The sequence below is a fragment of the Trichomycterus rosablanca genome, chromosome 9, assembly GCF_030014385.1.
Source record: "Trichomycterus rosablanca isolate fTriRos1 chromosome 9, fTriRos1.hap1, whole genome shotgun sequence".
Lineage (NCBI taxonomy): Eukaryota > Metazoa > Chordata > Actinopteri > Siluriformes > Trichomycteridae > Trichomycterus > Trichomycterus rosablanca.
The window spans coordinates 13,766,079-13,783,089 of NC_085996.1; the positions used below are offsets into that span (position 1 = coordinate 13,766,079).

The 17,011-nt window shown below is 43.2% G+C and overlaps 1 protein-coding gene across 3 annotated transcripts in view; it reads left to right on the forward strand.

Annotated features, from left to right (window-relative positions):
- The window catches only part of stxbp5a (syntaxin binding protein 5a (tomosyn)), a 210,700-nt gene that overhangs the window by 88,662 nt on the left and 105,027 nt on the right, over nt 1-17,011 (forward strand). For all 3 annotated transcript variants that reach the window (XM_063001921.1, XM_063001922.1, XM_063001923.1), the window contains exons 3-4: nt 4,065-4,146; nt 8,627-8,727. In XM_063001921.1, the coding sequence (XP_062857991.1) occupies nt 4,065-4,146; nt 8,627-8,727 (183 nt within the window). The remainder of the gene's footprint in view (nt 1-4,064; nt 4,147-8,626; nt 8,728-17,011) is intronic.

Sequence of the window (17,011 nt, forward strand, 5' to 3'; positions counted from 1 at the left end):
ATGCCTATGTGCCCATTACTGGTGCTGTTGATGTTGGGCATTAGACTCTCTGTTGGTTTGTTCCAGATGTCATCATGCCTTTATATCCTCTGGCATCCATACGTTATGGCCACCAAACAACTTTACTGACCACTGTTTCTGTTATTGTGAGCACTCCTTGCTGTCACAGAAATACTTCAGCCCAGTCATCTGGATGTCCATCTGCCTCATTCAGCTAGGAGTCTACTAAAAGTAACTCCCATCAGCCCCACATTTCATACATCCCTGACCATCACATGCACGACTGTTATAAAATAGGCACTGTATCTTTAAATAAAGCAAAGCTTATGAAGATATGAATTGTCTAGTTTAGTCCAGTGGCTCTTTTGAATTATTAAAGTGATCTGTCTGTCTGTCCATTTATCTGTCTGTCTGTCCGTCCGTGTGTTCGTCTATCTATCTATCTATCTATCTATCTATCTATCTATCTATCTATCTATCTATCTATCTATCTATCTATCTATCTATCTATCTATCTATCTATCTATCTATCATCTATCTTTCTAATTCTGATCTATCTATCCGTCCGTCTATCTATCTCTCTGTCTGTCTGTATATCTAATTATGATCTATCTGTCTGTCTGTCTGTCTGTAGATCTGATTCTGATCTGTCTGTCTATTTATCTGTCTGTCTATCTGTATATCTATCTATATATCTGCCTGCCTGCCTGTCTGTCTGTCTGTCTGTCTGTCTGTCTATCTGATGACTGGGCTGAGGTATTTCTCTGACAACAAGGAGTGCTCACTGGATGTCATGGTGAATACCCAGCAACAGCGGTCAGTAAAGTTGTTGGGTAGCGTTGAACCAGGAATCTACTAGGAGTAACTCCCATCAGCCCCACATTTCATACATCCCTGATCATCACATGCACGACTGTTATAAAACAGGCACTGTATCTTTAAATATGTCAGAGTGATTCTGAACTCCCCGAACAGTTGGGTAGATATCAATCCATAGCCAGTGAACAGAGGAGAGGAAGAATATGCTATAATAATTACATAGTGGGTGGTCCGATAGTTCTGAAAGATGACTAACACATGCTTGAAAACACTCTCACATCTACCCACCTTGATACACTTCTGGCATGCTGCGCGTTCTAATTGCCATACATCGTACGTCACGCTAGTCTGGGGCCCAGCAGCTTGGCATTTATGGCACTTCTGCTCGATGACTGTGCAAGCTTACTGATTGTGGATGGCGTGGACATACAGTATCTGAACACTCAAAAATCAGATTATCTTGTCACATCCATCTAGTGATCTAAACATGTAAGAAAAAAGAATGTACTTCAGTAGTGCTTGACAAAGGTTTGCCAAAGTAATCCCTCACCCATGTGGTTATATCAGCTATTGTTGAGTGGCGGTTCTTGATGCAGTGCTGTCTGAGGGATCGAAGATCACGGGCATTCAGCTTAAGCTTGCACCCTTGGCCTTTACGCACTGAAATTCCTCCTGATTCCTTGAATGGTTTAATGATATTATGCACTGTAGAGGGAGAAATATGCAAATCCCTTCAAATTTTTCTTTGAAGTACATTGTTTGTAAACATTTAAATTATTTTCTCACACATTTGTTGACAAACTGGAGATCCTCTGATCATCTTTACTCATCAGAGAATCAGCCTTTCCTGGATGCTGCTTTTGTACCAAACCATGATTACAATCACCTGTTTGGAATCACATAATTATTTAGTTTTCTCCACCTCATTACTAGCCCTAAATTGCCCCGTCCCAACTTTTTTTGGAATGTGTTGCAAGCCTGAAATGCAGGAATGGATGTTCATTAAAAAATGAAATAAAGTTGAGCACATAAAACATGAAATATCTTGGGTTTAAATAATCTGCAATCTAATAAAAGTCAAAGTAAATGCAAGGAACACTGGCCGCTCAGGTGGCGCAGCGGTAAAAACACACGCTGGAACCAGAGCTGGGATCTCGAATACAATCGTATCGAAGGCTGAGTGGCCACATGAACAACGATTGGCCTGTTGTTCAGATATGCGCGGAACTAAGCCGGATGGGGTCTCTGTCCCATGACATCTCTGCGGGCTGATTGATGGCGCCTGCACAGAGATGAGAAAAGAGTGCTCTCAAGGTGTGTCTCTCTGTACACAACGCTGAGCTGCACTGCACTCGTCAAAGTGTATGTGATAAGATGCATACGGCATGCTGGCCACGTGTCAGAGGGGGCGTGGGTTAGCTTCGTTCTCCTCAATCAGAGCAGGGATCGGCATTGGTGGAGAGAAAGCATGACGCAATCGGGCAATTGGACGCTCTAAAAGGGAGAAAAAAAGTGTAGAAAATGCATAAACAATAGATATAAAATGTAAGGAACACTGCATTTTTATTTTATCTGCATTCATACCGTACCAACTTTTTCTGATTTGGGGTTTTACATTTGGATGTATAGTAGTGGTAGGCGAATCGATCCAAATATTGATATTATCAATACCAATGTTGGTATTGGTATCGGATTGATACTAGTGTGATGGGATCGATACTTTAGTTTTACTTTTTCTCCGCTACATTCAGCACGTTTCTCCTGTTTCATCAGAAAGTAAAGACCATTTCTCTACAGACTCACTCCTCTCACATTTTACATGCTCACCTCGCTCCTCCCCTCCTGCTCTGCTGGGTTTTGTTGTGGTACCGTCACGTTGTTATGTTGTTAAAATCCTAACAGACATGGGTACATTGGTAGGCACTGGAAGATTGTGATGTCTGATTGAAGTTTTTGAATACAGATTCAGAAAAAGGGGCGATTTTATGGAAATAATAATGTAAACTATACGCACATTGCGCATCCTACGCAAATGAATCGGAGCATGTAGTGAGGCTCTTATTCCGTGTTTTGGTGAATGAGAGAATGAGAGCATCGATTTTTAATTTTATTTTATTTTTTATTATTTATTATAATTTTTTTTTAATTATCTATTTTTTCCCACTTTTCCCCCCCAATTTTTATCCCTATTCTAGTCATGTCCAATTACCCTGATTGCGTCCTCTATACTGATTCGACCCTTTGCCGCTGACTGAGGATGCCACTCAACTGACTTGCGCCCCCTCCGGCACACAGTCAGTACAGACCTGCATTTTTCACCTGCACGAGCCGAGTTCATGCACCGAGAGACACTGCGCACGGAGGGTCACACCCTCCTCAATGTTATTCCTCAGCCCTGTGCAGGCGCCATCAGCCAACTAGCAGGGGCCGCAGTTGTACCAGTTATGAGGACCTATGCTCCGACTCTACCACTAAGCCCGTACAGCTGAGTTTCGATACGATGTATCTAGAAACCCAACTCTGGTGCGCTAGCATACTTTACCGCTGCGCCACCTGAGCGGCTCGATTTTTTATTTTAAATCAACAAGGACACATTTATTCAGTCACTATTAAAAATTTACATATTTATTCACCCAGCAAACACAACTATGTGGTATGAGTTAGCCGCTTGTTGGTGATATGCCATAATCACCAGAAACAAGAAATCGGACCGCTTTAAACAAATTTATTTACAACCATACTGAGAGCAGCTACTTACAATACAATTATGTATTACAATAATACACCTAAAGGTCATGAAAATTCATTCAGATTTAGCAATTTGATGATGCATCTACCTTAATTATTAAAAAGTATCGGTATCGGCCAGTATCGCCGATATCGGATCGATACCAAATTTTGCATTATCGCACACCACTAATGTATACGTAGTGTATCAACAAAGGTAATATTTTGTTTTACTGCAATGTTTACACTTAAATTCTGTGATATTTAAGGATTTTTATTAAAGTGGAGTTAATTTCTTGACATGTTTATTACATTTTATTTATTTGCCCTTTTTTCTCACATTAAAACTTCTCTCACATGTACACCACCCCTACACTGGCCGAAAAAATGAAATGATAAAAGTACAGTATAGAATTTTCTGCACCAGTTGTACCCACAGTTGTAATAATTCTGAAATATTTCAACATATCTCAGAAATCTACCAGGCTCTTTTTATTCCTTGACTCCACTTCGTCCAGATTCGGTCGTCCAGGAGTGGAATGCTACTGTCAGCACGAGAGCGGAGCGGCCGTCATCCAGCTACAGTTCCTCATCAACGAGGTGAGCGCATTCATTCACTGCATTTTTCCCTTCAGCTGCCTTCCTTTCTGCCAAAACCAGTTCAGATAGCCCTGTACCCATCTGATAACAGACTTCTCGCTTGCTGGCTTTGTTGTCACAAACCCACTTGTCCTGTAGTACCCCTGGGAAGCGCCCATGTAGGGAGGTAACAGAGCCGGTGCTTCACTCGTCTCTTCTTCAAAGTGGCCTATAGAGACCAGTTACTGCAGCTACTTCGCGGCGTATGCTCATTTTCACTTTACTGACATGTAGGGGTTGGAAACGTGGCATAAATATAATAATATGGTCGTGGCAGACATCCTCAGCTTTCATTATAGCTCAGGTCAAAAGTTTACACACACATTCATCGATGGCCAAAAGTATGTGGACACCCCGTTTTAAATAAAGTTTGCATCATACAGCCATTGTTAACAAAATAAATAAGATACTTTTTAAATGCAGCTGCCCGCCTGGTTTTCAACCAACCCAAACGCTGCCACATCACCCCACTTCCTGTAGCTGCCCGCATTCAGTTGACCCCTTAAATGGTCTGCTCAACCATACTCTGTTCTTCAATGGTCAGGACCCCCACTGAACCACTACAGAGCAGGTATAATTTAGGTGGTGGATCATTCTCAGCACTGCAGTGACACTGACATGGTGGTGGTGTGTTAGTGTGTGTTGTCCACTCTAGTACACACTCCTACCTAGTTGGTTCACCTTGTAGATGTAAAGTCAGAGACGATCTATTGCTGCTGTTTGAGTTGGTCATCTTCTAGACCTTCATCAGTGGTCACAGGACGCTGCCCATGGTGTGCTGTTGGCTGGATATTTTTGGTTGGTGGACTATTCTCAGTCCAGCAGTGACAGTGAGGTGTTTAAAAACTCCAGCAGCGCTGCTGTGTCTTATCCACTCATACCAGCACAACACACACTAACACACCACCAGTCAGTGTCACTTCAGTGCTGAGAATGATCCACCACCCAAATAATACCTGCTCTGTAGTGGTCCTGGAAGAGTCCTGACCATTAAAGAACAGCATGAAAGAGGGCTAACAAAGCATGCAGAGAAACAGATGGACTAGAGTCAGTAATTGTAGAACTACAAAGTGGAGCTTATAAAATGGACAGTGAGTGTAGAAACAAAAAGGTGGTTTTAATGTTATGGCTGATCGATGTATAAATAATGGTTTGAGAAATCATTAGGCTATAACCATATAAATCAGGGAGCACCTGTATTGCCCAGACTGAATTGCATCACAGACTGGGCAAGGGGGGACCTAGTGAACTTGGCTAACCCCAAAGCCACATAACAATAGAAAGCATGGCATGGTCTAGGATGCAAGAATTAATAGCAAAAATTATGTAGAATGTAATTGTTTGCAGTAGCATTAATGTGTGTATGTGTTGGTAAATGGTAGAGATATTTCTGCTTGGCATTCTCCATCTCTTTAACTTCTCCTGCCTCTCACCTCTCGTCTATCATGCCCACGCTCTTGCTCGTCTCAGTGTGTCGCTTTCTCACTCTGATTTCTTCTCTCACATCCACAGTTCCACCACCCACCACAACTTTTATATTTTTATAAACCGACACAAGCATGTCCAGGCTACTAACAAATGTGTGACAAATTAAACAGATACCTTTAATTTAGTAAGAAAATAATTATAAAAGAGTGTTAACGAACATCTCTTAAGTTCCTTTACAACAGTGGTTCTCAACCAGGAGGCCTCAGTGGGCCTATACTACCTATAGTCTACTTTGAGTCTTTAAGAATGGACACATATTTGATTCACCCACCATAAAGTGCAAAGGTCAGCGAACATCAACTACGTTTCCAGATTAGTTGTTGGTGCAGATCCCACTGAAGTACAGCAAGGTAAGGAATAAAAACACATCCAAAACACAGCAAAAAAAAAATCATAAGCACTGCTTACCTTAGCTTATGTTCTTCCAGATGCTATTATATTTAAAACCGTGTGTTGTCCCGGTTGTGAAGTAAAACACAAACTCGTTAGAAAGCCAATCAAGCGTTTCATTAACACATCATCTGTGTGACACAAACTGAATGAATGCAAATAACAGCATTTCTTACTACAAATTAAAATCAGAATGTCTGATTGGTTCAGAAAGTGGTCTTTTAACCATTAGTGGCAATTCTGTAGGAGCGTTCCATTCACCCCAGTTGTTGGGATTCCAATCCAAAGGTAACGTAAATGTTCAAATGAAGTAAACTTCAAATTGTGTAGGGAGTAGGGAGCGATGCTTCATCACTATGCCGGAAGCTGGCTGGAACATTTACCCATTGCGGGTTAAGACAGCCGGAGCATTATATATATACGTATATGCTATATACTGTATATCATGAGTCAAGTCCGAGTTATTTGAAAGGTGAGGAAGCTCCCACCACCAGTTCACCAAAAGTAAACCCACCACATCATGGATTTATCGAATTTCCCATGAGCAAGAACACAATACCTTTTGTCAATCTTGCTGAAAGTGTACGAATAGTATCATAACCTGTCTGAAGGGGGTCCCAGGTCTAGGAGCAAAAAAGGTTGAGAACCATTGCTTTACAAGATACACTGACCAGGCATAACATTATGACCACTGACAGGTAAACTGAATAACACTGATTATATCTTCATCACTGCACCTGTTATTAGGCAGCAAGTGTTTTATCCTCAAAGTTGATGTGTTAGAAGCAGGAAAAATGGGCAAGCGTAAAGATTTGAGCGAGTTTGACAAGGGCCAAATTGTGATGGCTAGACGAATGGTTCAGAGCATCTCCAAAACCGCAGTTCTTGTGGCGTGTTCCCGGTCTGCAGTGGTCAGTATCTATCAAAAGTGGTCCAAGGAAGGAACAGTGGTAAACCAGTGACAGGGTCATGGGCGGCCAATGCTCATTGATCCAACAGACTCCTACCTGGTTGGTCCACCTTGTAGATGTAAAGTCAGAGACGATTGCTCATCTATTGCTGCTGTTTGAGTTGGTCATCTTCTAGACATTTACATTTAAATTTTCTGCATTTACGACGCTCTTATCCAGAGCAACTTACAGAAGTGCTTCCATAGTAAACATTTCATTTCTCAAGTTTTAGTAAACAACAGTCGAAGAACACAAATCTGCTGAAACCTGTTAGAACCAAAGTGTTTTTTTTTTTTTTTTTTTTTATCAGCTTAAGTCAGCTTAAGTGCTTAGTAAAAAGGTGGGTTTTTAATCGTTTTTTAAAGACAGCAAGAGACTCAGATGTTCGGACAGACAGAGGAAGAACAGAGAAGAGCCTTGATGCTTGTCTTCCTTTAGTGGTGGAGGCTCAAGTGAAGCGAGACTAGTGACTCGGAGGTTGCGTGGTACAGAGCGGGGTTTGATTAGACCTCGATGGTAGCTTGGGGCTGGTCCATTTTTGGCTTTGTAGGCGAGCATCAGTGTTTTAAACTGAATGCATGCAGCTACAGGAAGCCAGTGCAGAGAACGCAGCAGTGGGGTAATGTGGCAGTGTTTGGGCTGGTTAAAAACCAGACGGGCAGCTGCATTTTGAATAAGCTGCAAGGGCTTAATAGTGGACATGGGAGCTCCTGCCAGGAGGGAGTTGCAGTAGTCCAACCGTGAGATTACAAGTGATTGGACCAGAATCTGGGTAGCTTCCCTGGAGAGAAATGGTCGAATCTTCCTGATGTTGTACAGGAGGAACCGGCACGATCTTGTCATGTTGGCTACATGAGAAGAGAAGGTCAGCTGGTTATCCAGGACAACACCAAGGCTTTTTACCTTATCAGATGGTCTGATCTGGTAGTCATCAAGAGAGATGACTAGGTCCTGGGTTGGAGATTGATCTCCGGAAATGAGCAACATGTCTGTCTTGCTGGGATTGAGTTTTAGATGATGAGCTGACATCTAAAACTCTAGACCTTCATCAGTGGTCACAGGACGCTGCCCGTGGGGTGCTGTTGTCTGGATATTTTGGTTGGTGGACCATTCTCAGTCCAGCAGTGACAGTGAAGTGTTTAAAAACTCCATCAGCATTGCTGTCTTATCCACTCATACCAGCACAACACACACTAACACACCACCACCATGTCAGTGTCACTGCAGTGCTGAGAATGATCCACCACCCAAATAATGCCTACTCTGTAGTGGTCCTGGGAGAGTCCTGACCATTGAAGAACAGGGTAAAAGGGTGCTAACTAAGCATGCAGAGAAACAGATGGACTACAGTCAGTAATTGTAGAACTACAAAGTGCTACTGTATGGTAGGTGGAGCTGATAAAATGGACAGTGAGTGTAGAACAAGGAGGTGGTTTTATTGTTATGGTTGATCAGTGTATATATAGACATATTTACAAGTGAGCATGGCAGGTCAGGATGCTACAACAGGCTCTGTGCTCTTTACACCAAGCTATGAGTCTCTATGGTTCCTCAGGTTCCTCATTGCAGATGGTCATATAACTGTTTTTGTTTTCTCTGTGTCTGGTCCGCAGGGGGCATTAGTGAGCGCTCTAGCCGATGACAGCATTCACTTGTGGAACCTGCGTCAGAAGAGACCAGCCGTACTGCACTCGCTCAAGTTCAACAGGGAGAGGTGAGTTCAGCCGGTCCAGACATCTGTTTACCCTAGAGACGAAGATCAAATGGCGCAGGACGTGGTACGGGCATGCTCATTATTCGAGTGGAAATTGTGGCGTAGTGAAGGAGTTCTTACACTTGATTTACTTTGGCTTGTGCTGCTGCACAGATGTGCACACACACACTGTTTACCAAGTTATTTCGCATGAGCTGGAAGAGCCACAACATTACACATGTGGTTAAAGGCTAAATGTACATACACTATGGCAGTCCTAAATTTTAATACAACAACTTAGTTAATAATTGACAATAGCTGGCTACTTCTCTGTGAACGTATACAGAGGGCTAGTCCACCAACTTTATATCAACAAAAAGTGGAAAGAGCAGAGACGTTCACAGGTCACAAAATACGAGTCCGAGTCAAGTCACGAGTCTTTAAGCTAGAGTCCGAGTCAAGTAATAAGTCTTTAGGCTAGAGTCCGAGTCAAGTCACAAGTCTCTAGGGTAGAGTCCGAGTCATGTCACAAGTCTTTAAGCTAGAGTTTGAGTCAAGTCACGAGTCTTTAGACTAGAGTCCGAGTCAAGTCACAAGTCTTTAGGCTAGAGTCCGAGTCAAATCACAAGTCTCTAGGCTAAAGTCCGAGTCAAGTAATAATTATTTAGGCTAGAGTCCGAGTCAAGTCACAAGTCTTTAGGCTAGAGTCCGAGTCAAATCACAAGTCTCTAGGCTAGAGTTCGAGTCAGGCCACAAGTCTTTAGGCTAGAGTCCAAGTCAAGTCACAAGTCTCTAGGGTAGAGTCTGAGTCTAGTCACAAGTCTTTAAGTTAGAGTTTGAGTCAAGTCACAGTGCTTTAGGCTAGAGTCCGAGTCAAGTCACGAGTCTTTAAACTAGAGTCCGAGTCAAGTCACGAGTCTTTAGGCTAGAGTCCAAGTCAAGTCACGAGTCAATATAATATACACAAAACATATATTGCAAGTGTAGCGTAGAAATAAACAAATAATATGTAAGTTCAGATAAAAAACAACAACAACAGATTAGCGACTGTATTTAGTCGTTTTACTTAGTGCCTTTACTCTCCTAGTCACTGTGCAAATTAATGTAATTTCTGTAACAAGAAGGTACCAGTAAAAAGCTTAAACTGATACGTTTTGTTTTCATTGCAAAACAAAAGCCCACGATAAATCACGGCACAGCGGCCAAAATCCAAAACACAGCATAAAAACATAACCACTGCTTACCTTAGCTTATGTTCTTCCAGATGCTATTAAATTTATAACCGTGTGTCCCATTAGGAATAGAATCCGTTATTTTGTAAATGTGCTTATAATTAAAAACCTCCAAACTTTTCCCGGTTGTGAAGTAAAACACGAACTCATTAGAAAGCCAATCAAGCGTTTCATTGACACTCATCTGTGTGACGCAAACTGAATAAATGCAAATAACAGCATTTCTTACTACAAATTTAAATCAGAAGGTCTGATTGGTTCAGAAAGCGGTCTTTCAAGCATTAGCGCCAATTCTGTAGGAGTGTTCCATTCACCCCAGTTGTTCCTGTGAAGTGCACTACGTAGGGGATTCCACCATTTTAAGTGAGATTCCAATCCAAAGGTAACGAAAATGTTCAAATGAAGTGTAGGGAGTAGGGAGCGATGCTCAAACTGTGTAGGGAGTAGGGAGCGACGCTTCATCACTATGCCGGAAGCTGGCTGTAACATTTACCCATTGCAGGCGTAGCAGGTTAAGACAGCCGGAGCGTTATATACATATATACACAGTATATATGTACATTGTCACATGTAACTAATGTTAACACATGCTGACGCTAGGGACTCTTGTTGTGTACGAGTCATTTTTTTGCGAGTCATGAGTCGAGTCCGAGTCATTTGAAACGAGTCTGAGTCCCCATCTCTGGGACAGAGTCAGTGTTGTTCCAGCAGCTTTAGTCCTCTTTGGCAGTTTTTCCTACATCACATCAGATTATGAAGACAAATGAGGAGGCGCTTAGGTTGCACAGCGGGATATTCCGCTAGCACACCAGCTCTGGCATTCTGAACTTCCAGAGTTTAAATCTCAGCTCTGCTGCCAGTCAGCTGGACGCCCCTTAGCAGGCATAATCGGCAGTGACTGCAGCAGACAAAATTGACTGCTAGAATGCTGGGTGAGAAAAGACTGAACTAGCAAACCAACACCAAGATTCTGAGTAGTATTAATGAGTTTAAGAATGGGAATAGCTAGGTTTGTACATACACTGATCAGCCATAACATTAAAACCACCTCCTTGTTTCTATACTCACTGTTCATTTTATTAACTCCACTTACCATATAGAAGCACTTTGTAGTTCTACAATTACTGACTGTAGTCCATCTGTTTCTCTGCATGCTTTGTTAGCCCCATTTCATGCTGTTCAGGACTCTCCCAGGACCACCACAGAGCAGTTATTATTTAGGTGGTGGATCATTCTCAGCACTGAAGTGACACTGACATGGTGGTGGTGTGTTAGTGTGTGTTGTGCTGGTATGAGTGTATCAGACACAGCAGCGCTGCTGGAGTTTTTAAATACTGTCTCCACTCACTGTCCACTCTATTAGACACTCCTACCTAGTTGGTCCACCTTGTAGATGTAAAGTCAGAGACGATCGCTCATCTATTGCTGCTGTTTGAGTTGGTCATCTTCTAGACAGGACGCTGCCCATGGGGAGCTGTTGGCTGGATATTTTTGGTTGGTGGACTATTCTCAGTCCAGCAGTGACAGTGAGGTGTTTAAAACTCCAGCAGCGCTGCTGTGTCTGATCCACTCATACCAGCACAACACACACTAACACGCCACCACCATGTCACTGGAGTGCTGAGAATGATCCACCACCTAAATAATAGCTGCTCTGTGGTGGTCCTGTGGGGGTCCTGAACATTAAAGAACAGGGTGAAAGCAGGTTAAAAAAGTGTGCAGAGAAACAGATGGACTACAGTCAGTAATTGTAGAACTACAAAGTGCTTCTATATGGTATGTGGAGCTGATAAAATGGACAGTGTGTGTAGAAACTAGGAGGTGGTTTTAATGTTATGGCTGATCAGTGTACTTATGAAATTGTTTAAATTCATGGTTGTAATTGCCCATCAATCATGTAAAGCATTTAGCAGATGTAATTACACTTTATCACTTAATGTGCCTTGTACACTTAATAACCCATAACGATGATAAAAAAATGTTTTCTCAAAGTTTTTCCAAAGTTAATTAAAAGTTAGATATATTTTATTAATACAATTATTGTGAGTCTTTTTGGATATGTCTCTAGTAGCACTTTTCCACCAGAAGAACTCTGGTTCTTGAACCGGTTCTGTTCAGGTTTCTTAGAACCTTGGTGTTTTTTAAAGCACCGACCCGCGTTTTCACCAGTCTTTGGGAACCAAGCCTGCGTCATCAATGGTGGGCGTTACACAACGAAAGTAAAGAGTAGTAACATGAAGGTGGAGCGTGTAGATTACCTGAGAGCATTTGTGCTGTTGTTACAGATGTTCGTTTTTATGCAAAAATCATCGCTCAACTATTGGTGATAAGAAGACGTAGACGTGTTTGTAGCAGTTGTTGCTTTTTTTTGTGCATTCACGTGAGAAGTGTTTTGCGCTTCACTCTCACCGTGACCCTAGACACAAATAGCCGCTTTGCTCAGCGTTTGGGTTGAGCGGTGCGGTGAAACATCACAAAAGTTCCATCCAATAACCATCAAACCCACTCTAAAATACAATATATACACTCATCAGGCATAACATTATGACCACTTTCCTAATATTGTGTTGTTTACTCTTTTGCTGCCCCAACAACCTCTGATGCACCTTTCCATTAGAACCAGCATTAACTTCTTTAGCAATTTGAGCTACAGTAGCTCGTCTGTTGGATCGGACCACACGGGCCAGCCTTCGCTCCCCATGTGCATCAATGAGCCTTGGCCGCCCATGACCCTGTCGCCGGTTTACCATTTTTGATAGATACTGACCACTGCAGACCGGGAACTCCCCACAAGAGCTGCAGTTTTGGAGATACTCTGACCCAGTCGTCTAGCCATCACAATTTGGCCCTTATCAAACTCGCTCAAATCCTTACACTTGCCCATTTTTCCTGCTTCTAACACATCAACTTTGAGGATAAAATGTTCACTTGCTGCCTAATATTTCCAGCCCACTAACAGGTGCCATGTTATGCCTTGTCAGTGTATATCTATGTTTAGTTGTATTTACTTCACGTGTGTGTTTATGCAGCTTGGGGTTCTGAGAATCAGAGTCAAAAAATGCGGAACTGTTTCAAAATCAAGTTTGCAAACGGAACTGGAACTGTTCCACATCGGTGGAAAAGGGGTATAGAAGATGGTTGTCTGTCCAACAGATTCTTTCAGACCATAAACTTTAGGAAGGGTCAAGCTTGTGCCAAGGTTTTTCCACCTGACAATTATTAAACCACAGTAGTCCTGAGAAGACTAGTCATGAGAACAGCTAGCCACACCGGAGCTGGGATCTCGAATACATCGTATCGAATCTCAGCTCTGCCATCCGGCTGGGCTGAGCGGCCACATGATCAACAATTGGCCTCTTGTTCATATAGGGGTGGGATATTAAGCCGGATAGGGTCTCCTTGTAACTGATGCAACTACGACCTCTGCTGGCTGATTGATGGCACCTGCACAGGGGTGGGGAAGGAGTGCGTTGATCAGGGTGTGTCTCTCAGTACACAGGGCTGATCCGCATTACCACTCGCCTAGTGCAGGTGAAAAAATGCATACGGCTACTGCCCACGTGTCGGAGGGGGCATTAGAGGAAGCGTGATGCAATCGGGCAGTTGGAAAATAAACAATGTGTGTTAATCTTCCTCTAGTCTTTTCTGATCATGTGACACTGTTGACTGAATCCTTACAACACTGCTGCGCCTGATACACTCATACCAGTATAACACAGGTTACCATGTTATTACAATGTTATTACTATGTTAGTGTCATTGCAGTGTTGAGAATGGTCCAATATCCAAACATAATCTGGGTCAATTGGGGTCTTATAGGGCTACATTGATACATAAGGTACACGGGTGACCAGGTGTATGTATGTATAAACAGATAGGCGACATTTGCTAGCTGTAGCTTATAGTAATTAATAAATTTATGTGCAAATGACAATGCAGTGTAAATCCTGGGCCCTTAGACATCATGTTTGCCTTTCTAAATCATCCATTCAATTCAGATTACAAGATGTTGACTCCTAACAGGATGCATTTGACCACAATTTGTTATTTTTTCTATAAAGACTTTGGTGTATAAGACATTTTAGTTGTGAATTTTTAATTAAAATTATAATTAAGCAAAAGCAGTGGGACTAACAATGCAATTATAAGCACATAACAGTAATCTTAATCACACCAGCAACTCCTGAATGGCTAAAACTGAGAGCATTTGTAAATGCACAGTTCTTTAAGTAGCCGGCCACAGCATCTCAAGGGGGTTGAGGTCTGGACTTTGACTTGGCCCTTCCAACAGCTTATTTTTTTAAACCACAGAAGAAAAATCGTAGTGTTAGAAAAGCCAAGTGAAAGGCCAGACCTCAACCCTCTTGAGATGCTGTGGCTGAGTTATTTAGAGAGCTGTGCACAAACAAATGCCGTAGCAAAAGGAGTAAACACAAGTGTGAGAGTTGTGAGAGCTTATTAATCAATAATCAGGGTGTGTGATGCCTACATCATGTACCACGTTTTATTGTGAGTTCCTGTCCCTCTAAAATGGTCAGTACAGCCCTATCAGCAGTTGATTGGTGATGGGTGGGTAGCACTGTCACCTTAAAACAAGAAGGTTCATAGGTTCGATTCTCAGATGGAGCAGTCTGGGTCCTTTCTGTGTGGAGTTTGTATGTTTTCCCCTTGGGTGCTATGGTTTCCTCCCACAGTGTGGGTGTGTGTTTGCCCTTTGATGAACTGGCACCCTATGCAGGGAGTTACCTACCTTTCGCCCAGTGAATTGCACCCACCGCAACCCTGAATCAGACAAAGCGGTGGTAAAATAGACAATGATAGCCACTCAGGTGGCGCAGCTGCAAAATACGCTAGCACACCAGAGCTGGGGTCTCGAATACATCGTATCGAATCTCAGCTCTGCCATCCGGCTGGGCTGGGCGGCTACATGAACAACGATTGCCTGTTGTTCAGGGATGAGAAAGCAGACCAGGGTTCCTCATAACTGGTGCAATTACGACCTCTGCTGGCTGATTGATGGCGCCTGCGCAGAGTTGGGGAATAATGCTGATCAGGGTGTGACTCTCCGTGCACAAGGCTGATCCGCATATGAACTCCCCTCGTGCAGGTGTAAAGAGGCAAAGCGACTTACAGTTGTGACGGTATACAATCTAAGCAATTAAGAGTTAAGGGCCTTGCTCAAGGGCCCAACAGTGGCAACTTGGCAGTGGTGAGGCTTGAACCGGCAGTGGTGAGGCTTGAACCGGCAACCTTCTGATTACTGGACCAGTACCTTAACCACTAGGCTACACTGCCTACTGCACACCACAGCCCTATCAGCAATTGATTTGAGCTGGGTGGGTAGCACTGTCACCTTAAAACAAGAAGGTTCCTGGGTTCGATTCTCAGATGGAGCAGTCTGGGTCCTTTCTGTGTGAAGTTTGTATGTTTTCCCCTTGTCGGTGTAGGTTTCCTTTGCCCTTTGATGGACTGGCAACCTGTCCAGGATGTTTCCTACCAAGGCTGGTCTGCATATGAACTTGCCTCGTGCAGGTGAAAAAAGAGGCAATCGGTACACAAGTGCACACGTGTCGGAGGGGGTGTGCGTCGGTCGTGAAGCTCCTCAGTCAGCAGTGGAGGGTTGTATCAGTAGAGGTGAAGCGTACCACGACCAGGGGAATTGGATACGACTAGATTAGGGGAGAAAATTGGGGAAAAACATCTGAGAAAAAGAGAGTAGAGTGTCTTGATCAGTACCACACATTTGATTCTAATCTGAAAGGAACTGACTCTTCATTTCTCATTAGCGTCATGCCAGCTGATGATCCTGACAGCCCTCCAACAGCAGCTTTTAGGGGTGAACTCAGTTCTGTCATATGCAGACTTAAATCTGTGTGTCGTGCGTTGCTGACATTTAAAAAAAGTCTCTTTCCGCTGTTTTTTTCTTGCCTGGGGAGGTAGCACGAGCGGTGGAGTATGCAAATATAAAGAAGGTACATGCTGAGGGTTCATTTTCTGGACACAGATTAAGCCTGGAGGGTCCACCTCTGATTTAGTCCACGACTCGAGCGGAATACAAAATAGAAGCTTCTAATAGGCACAAGGACAGTAAACATGAGTGTTTGTACAAGCTAAATCTGTACAAACAGCGCAAAGATCAGTGTTGCATGAAATCAGTGAGCTGTTTGAGCTATTTTTGTGCAGATGTTTTTGGCTCTTTGCCATTAATATTGATAGGGTGGAGTGGCACAACTATTGGGACGACGCATGAAATCGCATTTCCGTTACTATCACAGATGCAGTCCATAAAGTTTCTGCCGTCTCATACAAGCCTTAACTGCTCATGTTCACCAGATATGCACTGATCAGCCATAACATTAAAACCACCTCCTTGTTTCTTCTTGTTTCAGCTCCACTTACCATATAGGAGCACTTTGTAGTTCTACAATTACTGACTGTAGTCTGTAGTCATCTGTTTCTCTACATACTTTGTTAGCCCCCTTTCATGCTGTTTTTTAATGGTCAGGAAAATTGTAACATTGCGTAGATGACTGACAATGCCGGTTCCTTTAATTGGCAGTCTCTGCACCTCATTATTCATTAAATTACTTCAGCAGGAGGTGTCCCTTTTTCTCTGCTTACCTGTCCTTCCTCCCCTTTTTAGCGCGACCAGTTGCCTGATTGCGTCATGCTTCCTCTCCACCAATGTCGATCCCCGCTCTGATTGAGGAGAACAAAGCTAACCCATGGCCCCTCCGACACGTGGGCAGCATGCCGTTTGCATCTTGTCAACTACACTTTGACGAGTGCAGTGCAGCTCAGCGTTGTGTATGGAGAGACATGCCCTGACAGCACTCTTTTCCCGTCTCTGTGCAGGCGCCATCAATCAGCCAGCAGAGGTCGTAATGAGAGTTGCATTAGTTATGAGCGAGAGACCCTATCTGGCTTAATCCCACCCCTGTCTGAACAACAGGCCAATCGTTATTCATGTGGCCGCTCAGCCTAGCTGGCAGGCAGAGCTGAGATTCGATACGATGTGTTCGAGATCCCAGCTCTGGTTCCAGCGTGTGTTTTTACCGCTGCACCACCTGAGC